The sequence below is a fragment of the Humulus lupulus genome, chromosome 2 (genome assembly GCF_963169125.1).
Source record: "Humulus lupulus chromosome 2, drHumLupu1.1, whole genome shotgun sequence".
Classification (NCBI taxonomy): domain Eukaryota; kingdom Viridiplantae; phylum Streptophyta; class Magnoliopsida; order Rosales; family Cannabaceae; genus Humulus; species Humulus lupulus.
The window spans coordinates 5,947,664-5,969,812 of record NC_084794.1 but is presented as its reverse complement, the minus strand read 5'-3'; the positions used below and the strand labels follow the sequence as shown (position 1 = coordinate 5,969,812).

The 22,149-nt window shown below is 32.2% G+C and overlaps 5 protein-coding genes across 6 annotated transcripts; 2 read left to right on the top strand and 3 right to left on the bottom strand.

Moving 5' to 3' along the window:
* The first annotated feature begins 5,827 nt into the window (after positions 1–5,827).
* Positions 5,828–7,480, top strand: LOC133817059 (large ribosomal subunit protein bL27c). Its single transcript, XM_062249445.1, has 3 exons — positions 5,828–6,266; positions 6,886–6,987; positions 7,091–7,480. The coding sequence occupies exons 1-3, from the start codon at positions 5,973–5,975 to the stop codon at positions 7,271–7,273; spliced, it is 579 nt and encodes a 192-aa protein (XP_062105429.1). The 5' UTR covers positions 5,828–5,972; the 3' UTR covers positions 7,274–7,480.
* A 299-nt stretch (positions 7,481–7,779) lies between these two features.
* LOC133817060 (protein transport protein Sec61 subunit gamma-like) lies at positions 7,780–8,965 on the bottom strand. Its single transcript, XM_062249446.1, has 3 exons — positions 8,806–8,965; positions 8,604–8,719; positions 7,780–8,022 (listed from the first exon to the last, which is right to left on the bottom strand). Exons 1-2 carry the CDS (start codon positions 8,897–8,899, stop codon positions 8,604–8,606), a joined length of 210 nt encoding a protein of 69 aa, XP_062105430.1. The 5' UTR covers positions 8,900–8,965; the 3' UTR covers positions 7,780–8,022.
* Positions 8,966–10,157: 1,192 nt separating this feature from the next.
* Positions 10,158–12,186, bottom strand: LOC133817057 (uncharacterized). 2 transcript variants are annotated; one of them, XM_062249443.1, is made up of 4 exons: positions 12,003–12,186; positions 11,674–11,738; positions 11,044–11,242; positions 10,158–10,917 (listed from the first exon to the last, which is right to left on the bottom strand). In XM_062249443.1, the coding sequence occupies exons 1-4, from the start codon at positions 12,126–12,128 to the stop codon at positions 10,549–10,551; spliced, it is 759 nt and encodes a 252-aa protein (XP_062105427.1). In that variant the 5' UTR covers positions 12,129–12,186; the 3' UTR covers positions 10,158–10,548. The 2 variants fall into 2 exon arrangements, with proteins under 2 accessions (XP_062105427.1, XP_062105428.1); XM_062249444.1 differs by having other exon boundaries at positions 11,044–11,239.
* Positions 12,187–15,925: 3,739 nt separating this feature from the next.
* Positions 15,926–17,821, top strand: LOC133817056 (peroxidase 55). Its single transcript, XM_062249442.1, has 3 exons — positions 15,926–16,260; positions 16,742–16,933; positions 17,023–17,821. Exons 1-3 carry the CDS (start codon positions 16,045–16,047, stop codon positions 17,596–17,598), a joined length of 984 nt encoding a protein of 327 aa, XP_062105426.1. The 5' UTR covers positions 15,926–16,044; the 3' UTR covers positions 17,599–17,821.
* Positions 17,822–18,749: 928 nt separating this feature from the next.
* Positions 18,750–22,149, bottom strand: LOC133817055 (protein NUCLEAR FUSION DEFECTIVE 4). The gene is made up of 3 exons (XM_062249441.1): positions 21,243–22,149; positions 19,663–20,594; positions 18,750–19,562 (listed from the first exon to the last, which is right to left on the bottom strand). The coding sequence occupies exons 1-3, from the start codon at positions 21,576–21,578 to the stop codon at positions 19,043–19,045; spliced, it is 1,788 nt and encodes a 595-aa protein (XP_062105425.1). The 5' UTR covers positions 21,579–22,149; the 3' UTR covers positions 18,750–19,042.

Sequence of the window (22,149 nt, the reverse complement as noted above, 5' to 3'; positions counted from 1 at the left end):
AGAAGAATAATGAAAAAATTGAAAGAAAAAAAAGATGAAGGTTGTTGACGCCGTTTTTCGTCAAACAGTGAAAGAATAGCACATAAACGATAACTGATAATGACCAATTGAAATAAGACAATACAAACACACGATTTTTACGTGGTTCAGCAGTTAAATCTGTCTAGTCCACGAGTCTCTGTTATTAAACTCAAGATTATCTCTGAAAATTCTAAAGGAATGAATTCTTCAGAGTTTTCTCTCAAGGTTCAGAATTTCGGTCCTTTACAATGGTGGATCGCCTCTCTATTTATAGAGAAGGCTGCAGAGTACTATCCCACATATTTTGGGTAGTTACTCTTTTTGTGAATAAAATTAATGGCTTTAAATGCCTATAATCAGATATAAAAGGAAACGCCCCTGAAGACCAGAGGACGTATAAGAGACCAAATAATATCTCACAATTCTAGGGGATTTACAGTAATAAATGAGGATTACATCTCATATTTACAACGCTTATAGATATTCAAGGTGGTTATCACGTATCTCTAAGGTTTTAGCCTCTCAGGTTTCCCGTCATCTTTCGAGTTAGAGATATCTCCCGAGGTCACATGGCTTTCGAGATCGTATGTGCGTCGAGCTCGGGACCCTTGATCCGAGGTCATCCCTGAAGACAAGTGCTTCCCCGGAGCTGCCTTTCGAGATCATGAAACGCTCCCGAGGTCACCATATTCGAGGTCGTCTATGTCCTGCAGGCTCGGTATTTAATCCTAGAACATATTTCCAACCTTGTGAGTCCACTTGTTTGCGAATCCAAATTTCGAGGTCATATTTAACATAGCTCGAAATCTGGGTGTAACAAAGGTATAAATTGGTAGAAAGAAAAAGAAAAAGGAAAAATTGAATAAAAAATAAGTAAGGAAAAAAAAGAAAATAAAATTAAAAAATAAAATTACCTTCAAAATTAAAGAAAACACAACAAGGATAAAAAATATGACATTTTCATATTTTAGTTAGTTACTAATAGTGTTTCTCATATTTTAATTTTTTCTTTAATAAATTTTCCTATATAAATTAAGAAAAATATAATTCTCATATTTTTGCGATAAAAGTCATATTTTTTAAAAATTCTCATAAAAAAAATTAAAAATTTCCTATAACCTCAAAAGGCTGGAAACATTTATTAGATCATAAACAAAAAGGAAGAAATATTGTTGAAAATATTCAAAACAAATCATCGTAACTCCAAAAAATAAAAAGTAGAATTTTGATTATAATTTTCAATGGTCCCATTTCGCTATTAAAAAAAATAAAAATGAAATATATATATATATATATTTATCATTTATTTAAATACACTATTAACCTCATATGATATATGTACACTTTGTTTAAACTAAATGTTAATATACTATATTATATTGAACCTAATTTGAACAAATTAAGTCTTAGCATGAATTATTTTAAATATATATAGTTTATGTTTTATTTTCTTTCTAAGTATTTTTTTTATATTAATTGTTATTAATAACATTGTAAGGTATTTTATTTTATTGGACATAACAAATTAAATAAAGTTTTTTATTTATTTTTTATTTTTGGCTTATCTACAAAAGCATTGAAAAGTGCTATCACATATACCAATTCACTTAATTTTATTGTGAAAGATGTTGTTTGAAGACTTCTATAACTACGACGTACACTTTCACAAAATAAAAAAAATGGGATACCAACTTATCTATAGGTCCAAAATATATATATAAAAAAAAAAAAACCATATTAATAGGTCCAAAAAAGAGTTTCTACCATAGAAGTTATCTATTTATGTAGTTGACTATTAAGAATATACATATTTCTAAAGCTAGAAAATTTTCTTATGGGCTAATTGCATCTATATATAAAAAAACAAAAAAAATTAGAGGGGCTTGAGCCTCCGAATTTCTTGTGTCTTTGTGTTGATGCCGTTTTTCGTCAACTTAAAATGTAGAGCACGTAAACAGCGAAAATTATAGCAAGAATAACACAATAAAACAACAAGAGATTTTATGTGGTTCAGCAATTAACTCTGCCTAGTCTACGAGTCATTTTTATTAAGACTTGGGAAATTTTCTGGAAATCCTTCAAAGATGAATTCTCCAGAGTTTCTCCCAGGATCACAAAATTTTGGTCCTTCACAATGATACATGAATCATCTATTTATAGAGGAGAGTTCAGAATACTATCCCACACGTTCAGGGAAGTTATTCTATATATTAACAAATTTAATAGCTTTAAAGCCTGTAACTCCTATATACAAGGAGACGTCCCCTGAATACCAGGGGGCGTATAACTGACTATTTAATATCCTTTTATTGTAGGGAAGTTACAACAATAATATTTCTTGAATGCATGGACTGTGTCTCTTCAAGTGACCTATTAAGCCGTTCGAGACCAGCGATTAGTATCATGCCTGTAAGTCTCTGAGAAGTATAAGTGGCCTTATTTTCCCAAAATCAGTTCGGAAAGGGTAAATACCACCCAGGCCGCCTTACCCCGAGCTCACACTCATGCCAAGCTTGGGCCACTTGATCCGAGGCCAGCCGAAAATGGACGTACTCCGATGTTCTGTCTTTCGAGCTTGTAGGGACGTCGAGGCTGCCCATCCTCGAGGTTGCCACCTTCTTTGAAGGTTCGGTGTCTAGATTACGAGCATGTATTTTAACTATCACGAACTCACCCCTGACGGATCCAGCTTTCGAGGTTACAACCTCAAGTCTCGAAATCTGGGTGTAACACTTTGATAGTGCATGTTTATCATTAAAACACTTTGATTGAGAAAAAGAGAAAAAGTGTCTATTTTATCAATATATGTAGTTTTGATTTGGTGGTGTAATGTACCAATATTATCACTATTGATATTTTACGCCTTAAAGTGTCTGGGATCACATGAGGTGGCTCTTCACAATTGGTTAACGGTACTCGGTTTTAATTATTAAATTAATGTTTTAGCAATTTTATATATTTTTGCCGCATAGAAAAAATGTTATATATTTATTTTTAACATATATTGAATATTTAGTATTTTTGTCGTAGAAATAAAATATTAAATATTTAACTATAACAAGTGTGAAACATTAGTTATTTATGCAGTAAATAACCATTTTTATTTTGATGAAATAACATTCTAATCTCGACTTCTTCTCGCATCCATTTTTCTTTGTTGATGGAAGTTTTATAAAAGAAGGGTATATAACAATTTAGTACCATGTGTTTTTGTAAAGTATCGTTTTGGTAACCTGTGTTTACAATAATGCTCATTTAGTACATTGTATTTTAAAATCGTACATATCCGATACTTTGTATTTTAAAATCGTACATATTTGGTACCCTAAACTCAAATTTGATTAATAAAATTTTACCAATTTAATCAAACTACTCTTAATTATATGAGTTCCAAATTCAAATTTAATTATTTAATTACATATAACAAATCTGAGTCTCGGGTACCTAATATATATGATTTTGAAATATAGGGTACCGTGTGAGTATTATTGAAAAAAAATATATACTAAAATGATACTTTGCAAAAACAATGGTACCGGATGAGTTGATTCACATAAAAAAACTACAAAAGGTAAGGAAAAAAAATAAGTGAAAAAGATGAAAGTTATAGATTAAAAAAATATCTTATATTTATAACAATAATTTTTTTAAAAAAAGTATGTATAAACATATTTATGATTAAAAAAAATTAATATGATAGTTTCATTAATTATACCTTACTTAGCAAAAATGTTCCATTAACTATAAAGTATAACAATTAAGTTTATTTAATTGTAGGCTAAATATATAAAATAGTGTTGTCATCTCTTCTATATAAAAAATGTGTAGATAACATAAATTATTGGTTTTAACGGTTTTTTTTTTTTAACTTTAACAGAACATTCCAAATATTTAATGGAATATATTTTTAAAACTAATTAAAAAATAGATATTTATTAATAGGGCCGGCCCTGAAAAAAAGTGGGCCTAAGACGGTTTTAATAAATTTGAAAAAAATGGACCCTTTTGTATATGTAATTTTAAATAAAATTAAACTAATATTTAGTAATATAAATACATTCCAAACCAATAATTCATTACATAAACTTATAAATTTCAATATATTACTTAAATATTATACGTCTTGCATCTTTAGATGCAAAAGTATTAATTAAATTTGCATAATCAAGTTTTGCAACTATATCCTTTTCAATGGATAACATAGCTAAACCACTTAATCTTTCTTAAGACATGGTTGAACGGAGATAAGATTTAAACCACTTAATATGATGATTGATGAGTGATGAGAATTGAAGAGGATAGTTGGTAAAATTGTAAATTATAATGGTGGTTTTGGAGAGACTAGAGTATAAAGAGGAGAGAGAACTCTTAGGGTTAGGGAAGGTAGGTGGGAAAAATTGAAATGGGAGTTTGAGTTTTTTTTTTTTTTTTGAAAGGATGTGAATTGAGAGTGAGATTGTGAGAGAGAAGGACGAGAGAGAGAGAGAGCCAAAGAGACTTTTCAGCTTTCCTTTTTTTTTCTTTGAATTGCCTCACACGTTTTGGTCCAGTTGGACCACTACATTTATATTTATTTAAACTAATTGGGCTGGCTGGGAAGGAAAGGCTGCTGAGCCTTATTTAATTTTTTTTTTTCTTGAACACCAGCTGGGAAGGGGAAAGGCTGCTGGGCGAGCCTTATTTAAATTTTTTTTTTCTTTGAACACACTTAAGAGTTTACATGATATTTTTGGGCCCTGTGTAAGGGTGGGCCCTAGACACGGGCCTAGCTCGCCTATGCCCAGGGCCGACCCTGTTTATTAATTATATTAATATAAATTCAAATTCAAATATTATAAGATATCGTTATTATAATAATATATACTAGAAGACTAGATATTAAATAATTATATTAATATAAATTTAAATGTTATAAAATATTATTATGATAATAATATATAGTCTTTTTTTTCTAATTATATTAATATGAATTCAAATATTATAAAATATTATTATTATAATAATATTTAATACAAAAATAAATTTTATAATACTTATATCAATATAAATTTAAATATTATAAAATATCATTATAATAATAGTATATAATATGTAATCTTAACTTTTATTAAAAAAATTATCAATATATTACATATATTTTTTTTAAATCATAAACAATAGTTTAGTTTAAATTTTCATTTAATATGATTATGTCATTCTTTTATATATAATATTATTTATTTATTAAAATTTATATGATAATATATTACACGTCGCTTGTATCTATAATATAAAGTGTGAATATAATTTATTGTTGCGCCTAATTATAGAGGAAAATTCTTTTTTTTTTTCTCTCCTAGGGCAAAAATAATAGAACTCTTAATTTATTGAGATGATAAATTTTATATTTTTGCACCTCCACATCATCAATTTCGCCTACAATTAGACAAATTTTAATTTTAAGGCGTACATTACTATTTAACGAATTTGTGACCATTATACGTGATTAAATCATGTATAAGTCATAGGATTATCATTCTAAAACCCTAAATTAAAAAAAATTAAATTAAAAATATATATAGTAATTTAAATAATCACCTCAATTATAAACCGGAAAATGAGGGAGCTAATAGTAGTGGAATCAAATCGGCCCATGAAAAGCCCAAATTGAAAGCCATCGAATGGGCCGTACACCAATTATGTGGACATGGTGCTGACATGGACCACCCAAATGCAACGTGGCATGGCCTCATTCACAACCCGAAAGACGTCGTTTAGTACACGCGCTCTGGCCCCCTCTGGTTATCTTCTTCCTTATCCAGACACAGACCGAGCTCACAGCTCTTTTTATCTACACACACAGTACATAATCTCAAAACCCTAATTGCTATTTTCCGAAATCATCGTCTTCATGCTCACAACCTTTGAAGAAATCTGAAATTCAAGTCTGTTTTCATTCCAATTTCAGAAAGATGGCAGCTGCATCTATGAGTTTCAACCTAGTCGGAGCGTTCAGAGGACTCTCCATGACCTCAAGCTCTTCGTCGTCTTTCTTCAAAGGGGATTTGGGTTCCATTAAAGTGGGTCCCAAGCTATCGTTCTCCTGTCCGCAAAAGTTCCCCTTGACGATCGAAAATGCTCACAAGAAGGGAGCCGGGAGTACCAAGAACGGCCGTGATTCCAAGGGCCAGAGGCTCGGTGTCAAGATTTACGGCGATCAGGTTGCCAAACCAGGCGCCATTATAATTCGCCAGCGGGGTACCAAGGTATGTTCGAGTTTAATTGCGGATTAAATTGTGGGTTTTTAGTATTTGAACTTATTCAATTATGTAATGTACAACTTGTTTGTAGTAGAATTTAGAAGCTAATCAGTGAACTTGTACTGAATTTGAGAATGATTATATAACTGCTTATTCAATAGTTTGAATGTGCTACTACTAGTACCACTTTGGATAAGTTGAAGAAAATTGAGGTGAAAAGTTGTGACAGGGATTGTTTATCCTTACGGGATTTGAAACAAATTGATGGAATTTCATAATTCACTGTGAAGGAGATATCAAAGCCTTTTCAATTCAATTTGGCACATATTATCATTAATATATAAAACCAGTATAATGCACCTTTCTTGCTCTTTCCCACTCATTTACATGTGTCTTTTTTTATCTTAATCAATTTAGAAATGAAATGTTGGGGTCAGCCAACAACATCACTGACATTGTAGTTTGAAACTTGATGGTTGGAATTCACATGCTCATATGATAATGATTTGTAAAAGAAGGCCATTGCTTGAGGTTTTTTATTCTAAATTTTTTATGATAAGGATCTTATTTTATGTTATGTTATATTTCGTCTGAAATGGTAACCCAAATTGCTCTGGTTATTCAGTTCCATGCAGGAAAGAATGTAGGACTGGGCAAGGACCATACAATATTCTCATTGATTGACGGGCTTGTAAAATTTGAGAAGTTTGGACCTGACAGGAAGAAGGTTCTTATCTTAATACTGCTGAATCTTTACTTATAGTTGGTATGCCAAAGCATTAAATTTCTAAACTGATGCCAATGGTGTGTGTGTATTTTGTGATCGATAGGTGAGTGTCTACCCAAGAGAAGTGGTGCCTGAGAACCCAAACAGCTACAGAGCTAGAAAGAGAGAGAACTTCAGGCTCCAACGGGAACGCAAGAAGGCCAGAAGGGAAGGCTATGTTCCTCAACCCCAGCTGGTGCTTGCTTCTGCTAACGATGATTCTACAGATAAAAATCCAGTCTGCTGATTCTCAGAAGTTAATTCTACTGAGTACTGCCAACTCTTTTTGTGTCATATTGTAATCAGAACATGCAGATAGGGCGAGTTCAGTTGGTTCAATTTCTTTGTTTTTCTTTTATTCTTATAGTCCCAACTGAGATATTTTCAACTCTTGCTGGATCAAGTTAGCAAAAATTATGTTCATCACAAGCTGATGTTCTTTTTCTTATCGTTAGAGATGGAATTTGGTATGATTTTTTTGGTAAGTTGAACAAATGCATGTCAATTGTAATTCCCTTAAATCAAGTATATATAAGATTCACAAGGTTCCATCCAATGCATTCTAATTTTCTTGATCGTTCCAATTTTGAACAAATTAAGCAAATTCCATGAGAACATAAAGATTAAACCAACCCAGGACTGTTATTATTGTTGTCACTTTGGAGGGGATATCATTCTGATTTTCAAAAGACAAAATAGAATCTGCCAATTACAACTTTGCAAACGAATTTACTTAAAATAAGGAGGAAATGATTTCTCAAAGTTAAAATAACTCCTATGTTTAATGTCAAATGATTAGTGTCTGGATTACAATCAAATTAACATTACAAAGCACCAAACAAAACAAGTACTCTCTTAAAGAAAGTAAAGGACTGCCATACAAAAAACAACTAGTTTAACCAGTGAACACGAAAATGTACTAGGGCTAGATCTTTGTCCATTGTAGTAGTGTTTTTTTTTACCATTTCCTTTCTTTCTTGCACCTAACAAAATGACCTGCGATTTAACAAAAAAAAAAAAAAAAGTATTTAGCTTTTGTTACTAACCCCACTAGCTAACAATTAAGACTCGACCATGAATGAAGCATCAAACACATTAAGAATCAAACTAAATTAAAATAACGTGTTCAAAGATATAAATTTGATATCAATAAAAACTTCTCCACTAACACAAAGAACCAAAGAACAGATGAAAAATTTATGTATCACAATGCCAAAGGAGGAATCTAGAAGTAAAAGTTCTTCTCCATGTATGTATTGCTTTAATATATATCTATATATATATATATATAAAAAAAAAAATAAGTCACTTAACCATGTTTGTATAAATATGAATTAATTAGCTAAAATACAAATAATTCTGAAATCTACCTTATAATCTTATTTTTCAAAATCATGGGAGCATAGATTCAACCAGGCTCATTTTTTTAAGGGCTTAGCGAGTAAAAAGAATGTAACTTGTTTCTCCCATCTTAAAATCGGTGAACAACCCTCCCCCAATAAATAAATAAAATTGTGCGGAAATAAAAATGAAATTCAGAGGGAAAAGCGATAGAAAAAATGACATGCAGAGCTCACCTAACCAGATCCGACGATGATATTGTTGATGGGGATGAAGATTAGCTTCACAAAGAAGCCCACGAATCCCATAACCACAAACCCAATCGCCGTACGGAGAGCCACCTTCGAGAATTCTGCAATTCCCAAAATTAATTTAATTAAACGAGAAAAAACAATCGCAGAACGAGAAAATGATGAATCGAAAAGAGAAAGAATTTACCTTTCCGATCGGGCTTGTGGCAACGCTTCACTAGACGGATGCTGTCCTTGGAGAACTCCCTCAGAGGATCGAACACTGAGTCAATGGCATCCATTTCTCTCTCTCTCTCTACAAAATATGAGATCTCTGAAAATAATGAAGATGAAGATTAATCAGCTGGAGTTACTCGAATTTATATTGAGAAATTTTTTTGTTGACAAATATGACCCTGCTTTTTTTTTATTTTTCTCAATTTCGACCACTTACCAAAAGGAGACTTTTCTTTTGGATTAACCGAAAAGAGAAAAAATAGAACTAAGAAGAAAATATATTCATTGGGATTAAACAAGCAACTATGCAAATTCAATGTTTATTTGACAAATAACAAGATATAAATATGAGTTAAATTTCCCTTTAAAAAAATAATAAGTTAAATTCAAATAATTATTATGTATTTATTTAATTAAAAAATTAATTATTCTATTTAATATAATTATATTGTTTTGAATTTTAATTTGTATTATTAATAGAGATTTCTAAAGTTAGTTTTAATTATATTTTGAAAAAATTGAAAATAAATGTAATGGAGTTTTCAAAATACTTCTCTAGACTAAATTAGTAATGTATTATACAAAATTCCTATCCAATATCACCAACTCTTACGCCAAAGGAAAAAGAATCAAATTTTTACTAATTATCTATATTTATATGTCATTTTTTAGGCCAACTCCAATCGAACTTGATAACACCAAATTTGAAGTAATTTTACACCAAATATCATTCCAATCAGACGGCATATTATACACTGTATATACTGATATATACAGTAGCCCCTCAAATTTGAAGTGGTACTGCAGATGACGACAAAAAATTATTTAATATATTTTTTTACTGTTTAAATAAAATACTAATAAAACTTGTTAAATGTATATATATTATAATTATATGTTTTTATAAAATAATATAATAATAAAAAATATAATTTTTTGTGTAAATTTTGGTATTATGGTTGGAATAGAAAAAAATATATGGTGCTAAAATTTTTTAGTTTTGGTATTGGTATAACACCATATATATACTGTTATGAGTTGGAGATGCACTTAGTGATGAAATATTGTTTCAATAGAAAATAATTAAGATAAAATAGAATTTGATTGACAAAAATAAAATCTAACTATAAAAAATGACTATTTGTGTAATTTAAAGGGTTTCAAGGAGTGCCAATATAAATTTCATTTACAATGAAAAATCATTCTCATAGTTCATTTAAAAAACAAAAAAAAAGGCTTCTCATAGTTCTTCAATGTACCTTTTTCTTTTAACTTTCAACACAAATGGTAGATTAACAACAGGGTCAAATCTGCAGAGTAAAGTTTAGTCAGGGCAAAATGAATTCCGGTCTCAATAAATCAAATGCCATAATACAATTAAAGCAACCTAATATGCTTTCGAGTATGCTGTACTTGCAAGGCAGAAAAGAAAAAAAAACCAGCCATGTTTTTTGACTCAAGTATAACAAGTTCAATTTCTCATAAAAACTGTTTTACAAGGTCATACACAGCTAATCCTACAGATATTATGCGCATGGAATGAGAATGCTGATACCAGAACGAGCTTTTCTACTTTAGTTGCTTCATCTGAAGATTTCTACAGAGCAGAGGACAATATCATGAACTACAGACCCAAGATCAGTCAACAGAGATGATTTGGAGAAGACACTAATGGATACAAAATTAATGGAATAGTATGTATGCTTTCTGGCTGCTATGTCTTTGTTTCAGCTGACGATGAGTCTGGTCTCTTGTCTCGTTGAACAGCCCGAGGGACAAAAGTTAAACCACGAGTATTGCGGCGGCCAAAACTGATGGATGAAGGAGATGAATCTGAAGTGCTTAATTTGGAGACAGCAGAAACAAGACCATCAATCATTTCGCTTTCTACTTCCATGTTTGAAGTGTCTGCCTTCTTATGAATAACTTGTTTACGTTGCTGTTTCTGCCTCAGCTTTTTGGATGCATGAGCCTTTTTGAAAAACTCAAATGAGGTGGGGAACTTGTGCTTGTCCACCAGATGCTGATGCCGACTTTTGTAGTTTTTAAACTTTAGAGTGCAGCCTTCAACCAGGCATTCATACTACCACCAGTAAAAAAAGCTTTAGAATCAAGTGCATGTGATCACAAAGTGGTGGATCATTTCGCATTTGAAATTGTAGCAAATAATAGCACAAACAAAAGAGCATGATAACGTAAACAAATATACCATGGCATAGCCTCGTGCAACTTTGGCCTGAAAGAAAGAGTCATGTGCTTCAGATATGTGTATGCTGAGAAGTCGTGATGTTGGGTAGACTCTAGAGCACACTGAACATGATGCAGTATGCCGCGCATTATAATGATCTTCAAAATCCTCCAATGAGGTCAGATGTGCACCACAACCAGCAATGGGACAGGAAACTCTACTGTGCATCCATTAGATTTGACTTCTATAGTTAGGAAAAGCCAATACAAACATATAGAAAGCTCCTAAAAACATTAACAAGAGAAACCGAAAAAAGTAGCCATTTAGAGATTCTATTGTCTTATCAAACACGTATCAGCAGCCAACACAACCGAAGAACTTGCACATTTTACATTTTGTCTCGATTCCTAAATTCTTGCCAAGTTGCAAAGAAAATCAACAACAATTTCTTAGTGTAAACAACCACTAAAGACTTGAAAGAATCCGAAGATTCAATTCCACAAATACCATCCAAGATTAAGCTTTCTAATGCTGCTTCGATCAAGAAATCTACTCCTCAATCAACCCTCATCAACATATTCATATTAAACTCAACATACAAGAGTCTTTCTGTCAATGCACAAATATTAGACTCACATACTAAGCTCTTACCTGATATCTTCATCTATCCAATTCCGAAGGTAATGCTTTTCATCTTCAGTTAAATCGACGGCAACCTGCAAAACTAGAATGGTAAGCATAACAATTGAATGGCATTATGAACTCTACCCATTACAAAAGTTAAACAAACAAACAAGTCAGCTACAACTTCAGCTAAACACAACTTATAGCTTGATTTGGTTCCACCATGGAAATGAAACAACACCCAAAACAGAAATCTTAAATTTTGGTTCAAATCAACCTTAAAAAACACAAATAAATGAGGTATAAAAAAATCACATCTTTAGGGTTCGAAAATACTGGAATTGAGAGAGAAATACCTGTTTGGCGAGAAGTTCCCTTTCGATGTTCCCAGAGGCGAAGAAAGGAGAATCGGGATCGAATCTTCTAAGAAGAGGTTTCCAGTAGGGAAAGCCTAGCGGTGATTGTTCCACTTCCATGGCCATGGCCTGAATGTTGCTTGCTAGAGTAGAGAATTTGAATTACAGTCAATTTCGAAGAAGCAGAAGAAGGAACGGGAAGAAAAATTGGCATAGTTGGGCTTAGTACATTGAGCAAAGTTGGGCTAGTCTTGGGCCCATGAGGCAAATGATTGTTAGTGGTCCATGAATAAGGTTTAATACCAATTTTTAAGGAGTTTTTCAAAAGTAACAACATTTAATTTTCCTTATCAATTTTCCATATGTATTAACTTGAAATTGTTTTAATCACTTTATGGCAATGAATTTTTTAAAAATACAGTTTCTAGATCTAACAATAAGCATGCATATAAAATATGTATTTAAATATTTATATCACATATTTATACCAAAGATATAATAAATGTAATGGTTTATATTTTTTTGGATTTTGTGTTTTGTTACTTTCCTTTTTGGATCATGTACTTTGTAAAAGAAGAAATTACATATAGTACCCAAATTAACTATTTTTACCCAAAATTTTAAAATTGTTAATTAATACCCACTTTTCTAATCACAATACCTATTTTATCATTTCTAGGCTTTGAAATGTAAACTATAGGCCAAAAATGTAGATCACACATTCATAAATTTAAATCACAAGTCTAAAATGTAATCCAATAGTATTTTAGTCATTCTCTTTCTAAGTGTGGTTATTAATCATAAAAATAAAATATGTGGCTATTTATAGTTAATAAAGGATAAAAGTGGGTAGTTTTCAAAAAATCTCTTTGTAAAATGGTTCAAATATATATTTAAACTCAATTTTGATCAAAGTTTATTGAACTAAAATCGCAATAATTCACCAACCTAACAACTCAAAATAAAACACAATATGCCTAACAATTGTGTTGTTATATTTAATTTTTTGTTCATCAAAATCGAGTTTATGGGTCTACTTGAACCATTTTACAAAACGCATAGTCTAAAAAATAATTTGTCAAAACACATGGTCCAAAATTATATAAACTCTAAATGTAATTTCTTTTACTTTGTCCTTGATTTATCTTTGCTTCAAATGAAATTGTGAAAATAAACTTAAATTTCTTGAACTAACCACAACAAGAGGACTTCCATATTTTATCTGCAAGAAAAAAATAATAAAATATGACAAGTAGCAAAAAAAAAAAATTACATAAAAATTCTATTATTAAAAAAAAATCCAAATAAAATAAAAAAATTTCATCTTACCTTTATAGGAAACGCAAAATAAAGAGCCCAAATCATATCCACACCATCCTTGGAATATAGTGTACTCAACCAATAAAGAAACACAATAATCACCCTATGAAAGAGGTCACCAATCTATAAAGAAAAAACAAAAAATTTGAAATTTAAAATCACATATAGAATAAAATTCATAATTTACACATAAATGAGAGCTACATAGGGTCAACGTCAACCTCCTCAATATGACATATGATATTTTTTTAGTTTATATAAAATGATATTATAAATATATATTTTAATTTTGAGGGTTTTTTAGTGAGAGAGATATCTCTTCCATGGAGAGTTTGAGTTTTTTTTTTCAATTAATTAGATGAGTTTGGCAACAAACTTAAGTACAATTGTTTCAATTAATTAGATGAATTTTTTCAATTAGCATCTATGCTCTTTTTCTTTTTTTAACAATTACTTCTAAAACTAAATTAATAGTTTACAAATGAAGGTGTACAATTTCCTTGTTGCATTTATGCATGGACAATTTGAAATCATTATGACTAAAAATAGCTCTACTCTAATTCAAAAACACTTACTTTGGGGCCAGGTAGTTGAAATCATACACATTAAGTTACCAAAAATATAATCATTATAATGGAAATAGTGACAATACAAGAGAAACTATTATAAAGCAAAAATTGCACATTTTATAAAAGACTCACATCACACACATAAAATATTTCTTCTTAAATTATACAAATTTTGATTTTGGGTGCATGGGTGTATATTTCACTTTTATACTATTTTTTTTTGCAATAAATATACTTGATGTGTTCAAAATGTTGCATTTACTAATCTAATTTTGATTATTTTTACTAATCTTAATTTTTTTTTATTATTTTGAAAGTGAAAATAATTTAAATTTTAAAAATAATTAAAATTATATATTTTTCCTTCACTTTCTTATTATTTCTCAAAATAATTTTAAAAAATAAGTATAAAAGTACAATATTTTAAAAATATTAGGTATATTTACCGCTAAAAAAATTTTAGTATAAAAATGTAACATTTTGAAGACATTGATTATATTTACTATAAAATAAAATTAGATATAAAAGTGCAATATTTTAAAAATATTAAGTATATATATATTATATATATATATTATATTTATATATATTGAAATAGTCGCCAACACGGTGTTTGATAAAATTGGAAGATGAAAACATGAGGAAAGGACTAAATAACTACTCCAAATTGTTTAATTATGGTAGCCACCTTTTGTTTAAAAGTCAATTAACATTAGACTTCTAGAGAGTTATTTCAATAAGTACTTTTTCTCTTCGTGGCATCATTTAATTATTAAAAAAACTCTTGTATCGTAATTGTTTATAGTTATACTGGTAGTAATTAAGTATATTTAATTGTTATATATATATATATATAATGAGCCTTAATAATATCATTCTGTGTAGATTTAATTTACTATAGCGTGGCAAAGATATTAGATACTATAAAGGGACTACATTGTTTTGTAATTTATTTTGTCTTATTATTTGTTTGTTTGAATTTTGTTTTTAATAAATTATTTATTAAACTTTGAATATTATAAAATAGTTCAAATAAACATCTAAATCTGATTTTAATCAAAGTTCTATAAACTAAAATTACAATTTATTTACCAAACTAATCCCTCAGAATAAAATCACAATCAATCTTCCTAACAATTATATTATTATATTTAATTTTTTGTTATTTAGAATTATTTTACAAAATACATCTAAAAAATAATTTATTAAAATTCGACATCACACAATATAAACCCTACTATATACTAATTTTAAAAAGATATACATATATATATTAATGCATTGTCTACTCTATCTATATACCACCCCTCATGTGAAACATAAATATAAATATATATATACACACACACAAACAATTCATATCATATCATATCTTTCTATACTTATAATACTAGTATTTTGTTCTGATACGTCATGGGTATAAATTTCAAAGTCTGACTGGTAAATGAAAGGGCCTCCATTAGAGACTTGTGGAAACTTTGGTACGTAAACAGCGCGTATATACTCTCGGATTTGTTGGTTTATCATTTTCATCCAACACTTGCAACTAATTTATTTTCATTTCATTTTCATTTTCATTTGCAGTGCATGACCCGTTCATGCACGCTTATATTACACAACTAATACATGTAGAAACATTATCATATATACCAATTCAATCATATATAGGTATGTATATGTCTATATATATATATTTTAATATTAAAAACCCACCAAGTTAAGACCTATACGCATAACCCATAAATATATATAGATATAGTAGCAGTAGTTACAATTATTTTTCTATGTGTTTGACTATTGCGAAGTTTGATCATCAACAAATTAATATTTGTGTTATCTCAGCCGTCGAATAAGATTATAAGTGGTACAATAACATGAGCCTTATAAGGCAGCTCACCTAGACCATATTGATACAAATTTCTTGGTCACAACTGGGATTTAGTGTACAGTACACCAATATATATGAAACGGGTTTCCACGAAAATGACCTATATATGTTACTAGAACAAACGCTCTTAGACCAAGTTCATATAAATAAATAAATAAATATATACAAAGAAGCTACTATATATTTGTATAAAAGGGTTACCACCATTCTCTTCCGTATATTATTCTCTACTGGTTTTTTTGTAAGAGAGAGAGAGAGAGAAGAGATGGAGATGGGAAATATGAAGGGATTGTTGGTATTAATGGTTTTGATTGGTGTGAATATGGGAAGGGGAGAGGCCCAGTTGGTAGAAAACTTCTATAGTGGCACTTGTCCTAATGTTGAATCCATAGTTCAGCAGGTTGTGTCTACTAAGTTTGCTCAGACCTTTGTCACTGTTCCGGCTACTCTTCGTTTGTTTTTCCATGATTGTTTCGTTGAGGTAAGACAACATATATTTACTTAAACACATACAAATATGTTTCAATTTTGGTTGAAATTCTGTAATGACTAATGAGTGTGTTTGTTGATTAGCTATATCTTAGTCTGAGGTTTGAATAGAGAAAGTGAGAGTTTTCATCAAGTTTAGCAAAAAATTAATTGGTGTCAAATTATGGCTATCTTCTTTTCATTTGTTCAATACGATGGTTTTTACTTTTTCTGTTAAAAAGTAGACGGAGTCGCAAGTGGAGGCTGTTGTATTTGGAAGTTTAGTCAGCAGCCAACCTAGGAAATATACATACACATCATGATGAGATGAGCCACTACAACAATAAAATGATATAATATGCGCACCATAATATAAAGTAACTTGGCAAACAAACGAAAATTCCTACACTATGCTCCCACGACCGTTACATGAGTACTTTTCGTTTGATTTTCAACTTTTTCTAGCAGCCTAATCTGTTTGTGTTGTGTGGCAGGGTTGCGATGCCTCAGTACTGATTGCATCACCAAATGGGGACGCAGAGAAAGACGCCGACGACAACATCTCCTTAGCCGGAGATGGCTTTGACACTGTCATCAAGGCCAAGCAAGCGGTCGAAGCTCAATGCCCTGGCATTGTCTCCTGTGCTGACATTTTGGCTCTTGCTGCCAGAGATGTCGTTGTTTTGGTAACAAAATTTAACCCGACTCTGATACCATATTGTTTGTTTCTAAGTCGAACTCTATATTGTTATTCATTGTCTGACTCAATGTGTAGGCGGGAGGCTCAGCATTCAACGTGGAGATGGGGCGTCGTGATGGACTGATATCACAAGCATCACGAGTCAAAGGAAACCTGCCAGAACCAACAGCTCATCTAGACGAACTCAACTCCATGTTTAGCAGAAACAACCTGACTCAATTGGACATGATAGCACTCTCTGGTGCTCACACAGTTGGGTTCTCACACTGCAACCGTGTGGCCAACCGCATCTACTCATTCACACCTTCGAACCCAGTTGACCCTACTTTGGACTCTGCATACGCCCAGCAGTTGATGGCTTCTTGCCCTCGAGACGTTGATCCCTCCATAGCCATCGACATGGACCCCACAACTCCTAAGACCTTCGACAATGTGTACTACCAGAACTTGGTTGCCAATAAGGGGCTTTTTACTTCGGATCAGGATCTTTTCACAGACTCTCAATCCCAGCCCACGGTTCTTGATTTCGCCAACAACCCTGGCGCGTTTAATGCAGCCTTTGGCAACGCCATGAGAAAGCTCGGTCGAGTTGGTGTCAAGACTGGTAGTGCTGGTGAGATCAGGAGAGACTGCACTGCCTTCAATTCATAAATATCAAATAATTCAGTAACAGTTTTAACAAACCATTTTAAAAAGATTAATAAAATATAATAATGGATGCAAGCAAGAACACCTGCAAATATGATTGTTTTTTTCTTTCTTTTTCCAATTCAATGTAAATGTATACTTTCCATGTGAAAATAGTTTACAAATACAGGTGTCAGATTCTGTTTACATTAAACTATGAATAACAATAAACAGCGTTTTGTTTGCCTTTGCTTTTGTTTTTTTGTAGCCTATAATGTATTAAATTACAAATTAATGAACTTAATCTGTGGCTGAGACAATTAGGGTGTGGAATTAAGCTGATATAATTGTCAATTATTAATGAAAGAGATAAGCTCAATTATGTTTTGAAGTCATTCACACAACAAAACAAGGGATGTTGCAAAATAGGGGTGACAGCTTTGAGTTTGACAAGACAATGACTCTCTACCAAACAATAACTATAGAGGAAAAGGTCTCACAAGGAATACTATTAGTTCTTTGAGTAATTGTTTAATACTAGTCTTAAGCAAAATATAAGAAGAAGATGTCACTGTTTCAAGTGGGTTGATGGTGATTTAATTGTTTAATTTTCCACATGTTGTGTATATATATGTATAAAAAAGACTTGTTAACTTAAAATTACCTTCTAAAGTCTTCAACTTCACCCAACTCATGTCCATCTTTGTCATCTAGTGTATTTTATAGGATCCCTCACTGCAGTGAAAGTTTGAAAAAGAGGATCTGATACTGATATGCTAATATTAAAAGAACAACATTTCCCTCAACTCATTTAAGAAATAATAATCCTACCAATACTCCTACCATAAATTTTTAATGCACAATATCAGTCACTCACCCTAAAAAACTGAGAAAAAAGTGAAAGCTTTAATGATGTTGGTTCAACATAGGTCGCTTTGCTTTAAACATAAAGTGAAAATTTGTATGATGTTTCAACATAAAGTCCAAGCTTTAAAAAGTACAATTTTACAGACAGAATGCTTTAATGATATTATAGAATGCTTTTAGAATAATATACAACAAGCACATGTTTTTGTTGGTTTAAGTCAAGTGTAACATTTCACTAACAGAAGGGTAAGCAGATATGAGCATTAATTCACTGTGAGAACTACAAATATGAAAAGACAAAAAATATGAGAAAAACAATGAAAATATCAATCTTTTTATTCACTCATTAAATATATAGTGGATACAGCTATCATATGAGCTTGAGAGCCCAAATTTGAACTGGAAAGAATACAAAAAAAAAATCACTGAACAAAATAGACAAAAGTGCAAAAACTATATTGGTTTTTGGCTCCCATTCTAGAGGAAAACTTTTTAAAACTATATCTCCCCTGAACATCATTTTTCTGATATAGTCTTAACAAACACATTGAAACATACTCTAGACAAATCGCAGACAAATAATTATGAAAAAATACACTGATTATGAAACTGGCGCTGAACGGGACTTCCCATAGAGGTGGGTGTATACTGCCTTAGTTCTATACACAAGAATCAAGCTTAAGACAACCCCAAGAATGCAGAAGCCAGACATTATTACCAAAGTTGTGAAGAAACATATGGAACCTTCACACGCTGGTGGATCGTTCGGTCCAAGCATGCCTGAGAAGATTGATCCTGCAAACTGCGGCTGGAGGTGGCGTCCTTGAGCTTGCTTCTCTGCTTCACGGTCATATAGAGGGCCAGCAATTAGGCTAGAGAAGATTAGACATCCAGCAGGGTTTGCCATTGTGAGAAAATTGTACAACGCTCCAAAGCTTTTCAAGCCAAACAATTCAGAGGCAGTAGCTGGTACAATTGCCCAGTGAAAACCATAACCAGTGCCAATCACGACAGTTCCAACATAAAGCGCCCCAGGCAATGCAAAAGCAACATAGAGATGGCCAAATGCCATAGCAAATTGAGCAATAGCCATTACGATTGGTCTTGGATAAGCATAATCCCTGTGAAAATGAGATCACACGGTGACTGATGGTAAGACAAAACCAATATGGATATGTAATATTAAATGAGCATCCTAAGAGCATGAAAATCAGTTAGTACCTCACTACAATTTCAGAGAAGTAACCACCCGCAACACGGCCTAAAAAGTTCCAAATACTGATCATGGAAACAAAAATATGTGTATTATCATATCTAAGAGACTGGCTCAACTGACCCAAGTTGTCGATCACTGTCAAACCGGTTCCAGAACCTAACATAAGTGACACAAAAATAAGCCAAAAGTCTGCTTTGATCAGAGCTTGCATCAAGGTAAAGTTTTCCCCCCTGTGTGGACCTCTCCTCCTCTTGGTCCTCACCGCTCCTTCAGCAGCTGCTTGGAGTAATTTTGTTTGCAATTGGGCTATTCGTTTTTTCCTTTCTGATCTAGGAAGCAAGTCCACTTCCTTAGGCTTCTCATCTTCAAGTTCACTCAATATCACCTCACTATCACTACAGGCACCTGACTCAATTTCCTCTTTCTTAGGCTGAGCTAGGAATGCCTCTTCTTCCGGAACTCCTGATTCTGGAGAGAAACTCAACCACACAGGAATGACAATAGGAGCTAGGAGAATGATGAACAAGATCACTGTAAAGATTACGATCACATCATGGCTCACTTCAACTAAATCTTGAACGAGCATGACCCCCAACAAATAAGCAGCCAATAGTATGCACACACTGTAGATTAATGTGAAGCTCATGCCATCCGATGATCGGACCTGTTTATGACCTCCAACAGGTCTAACAATAAACATTAAAGCAATAGTCACCATGGTTGGAGCAACCGCAACCATGAAAACAATAGATGCTTTGTCTGGTGAGTGGATCATTGTGTATATCTGTGTCAAAATCGCACCACTTAAGCCTGCAAAGCCCTTCAAAATACCGACCACAGGACCCCTACTTTTTGGAAAGTTTTGAACACAGGAAACCAGAGAGGCTGTATTGAAGTAGGTCTCACCATTTGTCCCCACGAATATAAGAACGCAGATCTGCAAATTGATGTTTTGTGTCAATTGTTTAGACAAAGTTCAAGAACCTAATAAGATCAGTTATTTCCACTGTTTTGCCATACTTAATAAGACATTGATGCTTAACCAAGCAAACGAGTGGTATACATAGACTTGAAATAACTCCTTCGTATTAATTAGAATTTTGAGACAACTACGAAAAACGTTCATACTTTCCCTAGAAGCTACAAAGACAAAATTTCCCAAACATAAATAAACAACAAAATCCAATTCCCATATTTCACTTCCAAACACCTTTAGACTATGTTTGGATCTGAGAGACTATTCTTCCAACTAAAACTAAAGTGGGCATATAACGAAGAAGCAAAACCACCTGGTTTTACAAACTTCCTTGTATCAACACTAGTGGATACTAATTACACGTGGAAATCTAGATGGTCCTTAACCTATGAAAAAACCCAAGAGCATTAAAAGATGGAAACTTTGAGAAAAAAGATGAAATAGATTCTTCTTGGATGATTCTTATTATATCCAAAAAGAATCCTGAGTGAGAAAGAGAGATGCCCAGAAAGTAAACATGAGAAAACTAGATCCCTATTGTAACAGAAAATCAAATATGAAAAGAAAAACCCAAAAGAGAGAGATTGACAAGTTGATAGATATACTTACAGCCCACAAAGGCAAAACGGGAGCTCTTCCAGTAACAATCAGCCAAACCCAACCGTACCCAAAAAAATTCTTGAGAGCCCCGACCAGCAGAGCAGCCCACATGGGCAAAATCTCGCTCAAGCTTCCAGCAAAGAACCCAACACAATCTCCAAGATCTTTAGCCACACCGAGCCTCGCTAGCTGTCTTTGATTATAATTCAAAGAGCTTTTTATGACCGGAGATATGCTGCCGAACAAATATCCAATCCCAGCCGTGGACTGCAACCACATTGCGGCCACAAAAACGAGCCATCTGTTGTTCACAAAACCTCTCAACTTCTCCTGTAACTGACCCATCAAAAACACCAAAAATAAAAACTTTTCTCTCCAATTCCTCTGTTTGGCTTCTGGGAATATGTTGTTGTCTACTTTCTCGTGATAGTATACCCTTAAATGGGTTCTTTTTTTCTTCTCTTTTTTTAATGAAGAAGAGAGTATATGAGGTCAAGTTGCGAACTTGATGATGACGCTAATGAATATGTTCTGGTTCAGGCCACCGATGGCCGGTTTTTTCTTTGGCAATATATAATAATATATAACCGATTAAAAACAAAAACACTCTATAAAGAAAGCAACTGCCAATGGATAAATTTACGGAAATTGCCACTTTCCCAGATCGAGTTAAGCCACATGCGAGCAAAAGCTTGATGCTTTATATAATATATTATAAAAATATCATAGTATATATATATGTTGTCTGAGATTACTGTTGAGTGATTGATTAGGTTACCCCAAATCTAATGGAAGAAGAGGACGACGAAAGAAGAACAGTGAAACAACAACAACAACAACAACGTAACAAATCAGTACACTACTTCCACCTTAGCTGAGACAAATAATGAGTTATTATGAACATGTCTTCTGTTTT

Coding starts and splice junctions, on each gene's coding strand:
- LOC133817055 (XM_062249441.1), bottom strand. CDS start 21,578: ATGGGTCAGTTACAGGAGAAGTTGAGAGGTTTTGTGAACAACAGATGG. Junction 20,595..21,242: donor CCGTTTTGCCTTTGTGGGCT/GTAAGTATATCT, acceptor ATCAATTTGCAG/ATCTGCGTTCTTATATTCGT. Junction 19,563..19,662: donor TTCTCTGAAATTGTAGTGAG/GTACTAACTGAT, acceptor TCATTTTCACAG/GGATTATGCTTATCCAAGAC.
- LOC133817059 (XM_062249445.1), top strand. CDS start 5,973: ATGGCAGCTGCATCTATGAGTTTCAACCTAGTCGGAGCGTTCAGAGGA. Junction 6,267..6,885: donor TTCGCCAGCGGGGTACCAAG/GTATGTTCGAGT, acceptor CTGGTTATTCAG/TTCCATGCAGGAAAGAATGT. Junction 6,988..7,090: donor TTGGACCTGACAGGAAGAAG/GTTCTTATCTTA, acceptor TGTGATCGATAG/GTGAGTGTCTACCCAAGAGA.
- LOC133817057 (XM_062249443.1), bottom strand. CDS start 12,128: ATGGCCATGGAAGTGGAACAATCACCGCTAGGCTTTCCCTACTGGAAA. Junction 11,739..12,002: donor GGGAACTTCTCGCCAAACAG/GTATTTCTCTCT, acceptor CTAGTTTTGCAG/GTTGCCGTCGATTTAACTGA. Junction 10,918..11,043: donor TTGCACGAGGCTATGCCATG/GTATATTTGTTT, acceptor TACTGGTGGTAG/TATGAATGCCTGGTTGAAGG.
- LOC133817060 (XM_062249446.1), bottom strand. CDS start 8,899: ATGGATGCCATTGACTCAGTGTTCGATCCTCTGAGGGAGTTCTCCAAG. Junction 8,720..8,805: donor CCACAAGCCCGATCGGAAAG/GTAAATTCTTTC, acceptor TGGGAATTGCAG/AATTCTCGAAGGTGGCTCTC.
- LOC133817056 (XM_062249442.1), top strand. CDS start 16,045: ATGGAGATGGGAAATATGAAGGGATTGTTGGTATTAATGGTTTTGATT. Junction 16,261..16,741: donor TCCATGATTGTTTCGTTGAG/GTAAGACAACAT, acceptor GTTGTGTGGCAG/GGTTGCGATGCCTCAGTACT. Junction 16,934..17,022: donor CCAGAGATGTCGTTGTTTTG/GTAACAAAATTT, acceptor CTCAATGTGTAG/GCGGGAGGCTCAGCATTCAA.